This window comes from Dromiciops gliroides, chromosome 5 (genome assembly GCF_019393635.1).
Source record: "Dromiciops gliroides isolate mDroGli1 chromosome 5, mDroGli1.pri, whole genome shotgun sequence".
Taxonomy (NCBI): Eukaryota; Metazoa; Chordata; class Mammalia; order Microbiotheria; family Microbiotheriidae; genus Dromiciops; species Dromiciops gliroides.
The window spans coordinates 101376444-101381246 of NC_057865.1; the positions used below are offsets into that span (position 1 = coordinate 101376444).

Consider the following 4803-nt stretch of genomic DNA (forward strand, 5'->3'; position numbering starts at 1 on the left):
TCCAAGAAGGCTTCATAGAAGAGGCTCACTTTGTGTAGTACTTGACGTGGTGTATGTATTATTAGACAGCTAGGTAGCTAGTGTATGACATGCTGGAGTTGGAATCAGATTAAATCCTGACTCAGACACTGGAAGCTGTGTGACCCTGGGTCAGTCAGATAAATGCTCTTGGCCTCGGTTTACTCAACTGTAAAATGGAAATAATTTTAGCCTCTATTTCAATAAAGTTGTTGTAATGATGAGATGACACATAAAGTGCTTTGTGCTAGTTATTTATCATTATCTCTGTTTTATAGATAAACTAGGAATCAGAAAAATTAAAGGATTTGCCCATAGTTATATCATTATTCAGGATCAGATTTCAGGTTCAGGGGGATCTTTCCACTACACCACACATCCTCTCATTAAATTGTCATATATTCAGTGTTTGTCTCAGGAAATTCTTCCTATAGATTACCCCCATTCTTCTTCCCTTATCCCACCCCTTTTTCCCAGTGGTGCCAACTATAGCATCAATAGATTTACAACTGGGAAAGAATTTAGTCAAAAATCTGTCCAATGTCACAGAGCTTCTAATTGGTAAAACCAGGATTCAAACCCAAGTCATTTGACGCCAAGTCTAATGCTGTTTACACAACAACAGACCATGTTCTCCAAACTAGCATCTCCCTCCTTTCCCATAGGCACCTGGACTATCAGCTGCAGTACATGGATGATGTGTGGAATGAAACGGAGATGCCTCCCGGCTTCTTTCTGCAAGGCTTCTCTGAATTCCCTCGCCTACAGCCCTTCCTCTTTGTGATCCTCTTAGTAGTACACCTGGCCACCCTGGGTGGAAACCTGGTCATCCTTGTGTCTGTGGCCTCAATTGCCACTCGCCCCCCCATGCTGCTCTTCCTGTGTCAGCTGTCCGCTATTGAGCTCTGCTATACATTGGTAGTAGTGCCACGCTGCCTAGCTGACCTGGCCAGGGGTCAGGACCAGGGCAGCCCCATCTCCTTCGTGGGCTGTGCAGTACAAATGCAGATGTTTGTGGCTCTTGGTGGAGCTGAGTGCTTCCTATTGGCAGCCATGGCCTATGATCGCTATGTGGCCATCTGCCACCCCCTGCGCTACCCAGTCTTGATGACACCAGGGCTCTGTGGAAGGCTGGCTATGAGCTGCTGCTTGGGGGGACTGGTGGTCTCCCTGTTTCTCACAGTGGCTGTCTTCCGATTGCCCTTTTGTGGCTCCCACCTGTTGGTTCACTTCTTCTGTGACATCACTGCCCTGCTGCACCTTGCCTGTACCCGGAGCTACGTGGAGGAACTGCCCCTCCTCGGGGCCTGCATTGTGCTTTTATTGGTACCCTCTTTCCTAATCCTAACTTCCTATGGTGCTATCGTGGGTGCCTTGCGACGCCTGCACTCATCTGGGGGCCGCAAGAAGGCTGCCTCCACCTGTGCCTCCCACCTGGCAGTGACCCTGCTGCACTATGGCTGTGCCACCTTCATGTATGCACGGCCCAAGACCAGCTATGCCCCCAAACGGGACCGGACGCTGGCACTTGTCTATACCAATGTAACGCCCCTCCTCTACCCGCTCATCTACAGTTTCCGCAATCGGGAAGTCACCGCAGCCATACAGAGGGTACTGAGGTTGAAAGGAGATGGCCACTCCCTGGTTACTGGCTGACCCACCCACTCCAATCCTAAAGACAAGCAGTGGAGGCTAGTGGGTTGGGGAGCTGGGGTTCAGTACAAGGCAAGACATTGCTTCTCTTCCAGTCTTTCTCTATCATTTAGGCACCAGCAACTAGTGTTCAGCACTGGGAAAGGAATGGACTCAATTCTCCTCCCTTCCCAGGAAATGTATTGTTGAATGATAGATTCTCTGTCCTTATCCTCTCATGCTAATGGAAAAGACCCAATCCCTGACTAAATATCTCTCATCACAACATAGAAATAGGAAAGAAATGTACATATGCACAAGACATACAGAGTCCATAATGCATAAATGTATATAGCTCAGAGCCATTGTACACCTGCTGAGGGAATGTGGAGAGTGGGGGATGGGGGTAAAGAAATGCTAGGATAAACACAGCTTTCCTGGAGGAAGTAAGTTTTCTGAGTTAGATTTTTGATACGTAAGTGATGGATACCCACTGATCTTGAGGTCTAAGGTTAAAGCTTCGCCTTGGAACTGAATGAAAGATTCGCTTTATTTAGTCTTTGCTGTTGAAAGCTGAAGACTGTCAAGATGAGAAGACCTACCTTACAATCCTCTGCATTTTCTCTTCCTTGGAGTTCTGTCTCCTTATTCCTGGGGTTGAAAGGGACTGAATCCAATTTTTTAGACATTTCATCCATCACTGCTTATCCATTACATTTGTTACAGTTACCTAATGGTAGTGGGAGGAATTGTTCCTTCCAGATATATGCTAAAGTTGGATTCTGGGAGTGACAAATAGGATTGAAGCGAGCACAGGGGAGCACCGAGTTCCTTAGCTCACATCTCTTTGTTTCAGCCAGCTGCATTTTATCCCCTATTAAACGTGCCTAATAGTGCCTGATCCTTAACAGGTGATCCTGAGATGAATTCCACACTGGCCACACATTTTGCTTGGTTCTGATTACAAGGCTCTGGGTCTGTGATGTGGAAAAGTGGCCAAATAGTTTAATAGAAATAAGACTGGATTTAAAGTAAGAGCACTTTGGTTCATATCCTGATGCTACCACATGCTAGGTGTGTGACCTTGGACAAGTCACAGCCTCTCTGTACAAATGTCTATAAAATGAGGGAATTGGGCTGAATGATTTCCCAGGTCCCTTCCATCTCTAAATCTGTGATCCCTTGCTCCTGAGGCCACCCCAACAAGATGACCTGAAACTAGTCCATTCTCTGAGACCATGAATCTCATAGATACATTACTAGTATCTCTCTTTATCTGACAACATTGACAGGTCCAATTTCAGTTTGCCAGGGAATTAGTACAACATACGAACTTGAAGCCAGAAACCGGAAATACACAGAAATAAAGAAACTAGGTAGGAAAGGCTTCAGAGAGGTGAACTGAGACTGAACGATGAAGATTAGAATAAGATAAAGAAGATGTAATATTTTGAAAATATATTTATTTTTTATTCAAAAGAAATGATTAGAAAATGTCATATGCTACATCATTGGTTTTAAAATATTGTTTCAGGTATGCAGATTATGCTCCTAAAGCAATATGGAAGCAGCATATCTAAGTAAACATTTCAGGACATATAAGAGGATAAATAAAAAATTAGCAGAAAAGTATTTCAAAGCATTACCATTCTACAAATTAATGATTATTATCCTGAGGTTCTAACATGAATTTTCTTCAAAATCTTAGGAATTTCTTGGCCCAGATCACTTATTAATAAACAAACATTAGTACCTTTTTGTTATATTTAGACCCAAAGTTACAAAGTTCAAGGGTTAACATGGAGTCAATAAATAAATACCAAAAAAGAATCAACAACCAATGGGGTTGAACATAGTTTTGTAATTAGATATGTACAAATTAATTTCGAATTCTAGGGAAATAAAGAACATCATGAGGTAATGTATCTTGTTAGCAAGATAAATATTTTCTGATAGAATTTTAACTATTTCAAAGTAAACAAGAAAAGCTTACAATCACATTCTAATCTATAAGGCCATTATAATAAGTAATATCAGATATAACAACTCCAATGTAACCACTATCCCAACTACAGATAGATAGCAGCTACCCTCATTACTTCACAGCATGGTAAAAAAAAATCTAATCTAATCTAATGTAACCAAAATTCTACCTACCTTTACTTTCTTCTAGACAAGAATTTATCTCCTTACCATAGCTGCCCTTCTGTTAGTTTTTGACATTTTGGAAGAGTAGTCTGAAAACTAGACTCAACTATAGACTCAGCAATGGAGGAAAAAATGTTATATAACTTCAAAAAATTCTTGTAGGAAAATGCAGGAAAAAGGTATGCACACTGTTTAATTAAGCAGCAAGTATAAGCATAGAAATTAGCTACAAATACTTCAAAATGCCAACCAGTTTTAATTCAATATAGCTTGAAAGTTCACAAACTGCTGCTATAGGTCAAAACTAAATCAATTGGGGGTGAAAGGAAAGAGATGGGGAAGAGTCTAAAATGTGGTTTCACTGTGCTGTGGTGAAAGAAAAAACAAAACACTATCAAACCCTAATATGATCATATTATATTTAGCTATGATGGATTTTTTTAAGGACAGTGCAGTACAGGTATACAGAAATGCAGAGCAAAGCTTAAAAGATATTTTAAGGTATCCTACTTTCCAATACAGGGTACCTTTAAAAAAAATCTAGGGCTGGGGCAGCTAGGTGGTACAGTGGATAAAGTACTGGCCCTGGATTCAGGAGGACCTGAGTTCAAATGTGACCTCAGACACTTGACACTTCCTAGCTGTTTGACCCTGGGCAAGTCACCTAACCCCAATTGCCTCACCCCCCCCCCCAAAAAAAAAAAACAAACTAGGGCTACTGAGTGACTCGGGTTCATAAAAAATCAGATTATAACTTTATATGTTCAGAGAAGAGATGATTATAGGCCAAAATAAGGTAGGTTTTCTGAACAAGAGAAACTATACCTTGAATGATGCATATAATTTAGATAGACAAGGAATTAGAACAGATTCCAAAGCTTTATAAAACAAATACAAACATTTCCCATTAGAATTCAGATCTGTATTTTGACCTTTAGGTCAGGTGTTTTGATGTAGTGTTGTTTCTTGAAAGGAATATTGGAAATGAGAAAGGAAGGAAGGGGA

The 4803-nt window shown here is 41.2% G+C and overlaps 1 protein-coding gene across 1 annotated transcript; it reads left to right on the forward strand.

Moving 5' to 3' along the window:
- The first annotated feature begins 735 nt into the window (after window positions 1–735).
- On the forward strand, window positions 736–1674 carry LOC122728754 (olfactory receptor 10AC1-like). Its single transcript, XM_043967536.1, has one exon. The coding sequence runs from the start codon at window positions 736–738 to the stop codon at window positions 1672–1674; it is 939 nt and encodes a 312-aa protein (XP_043823471.1).
- The last annotated feature ends 3129 nt before the right edge of the window (window positions 1675–4803 follow it).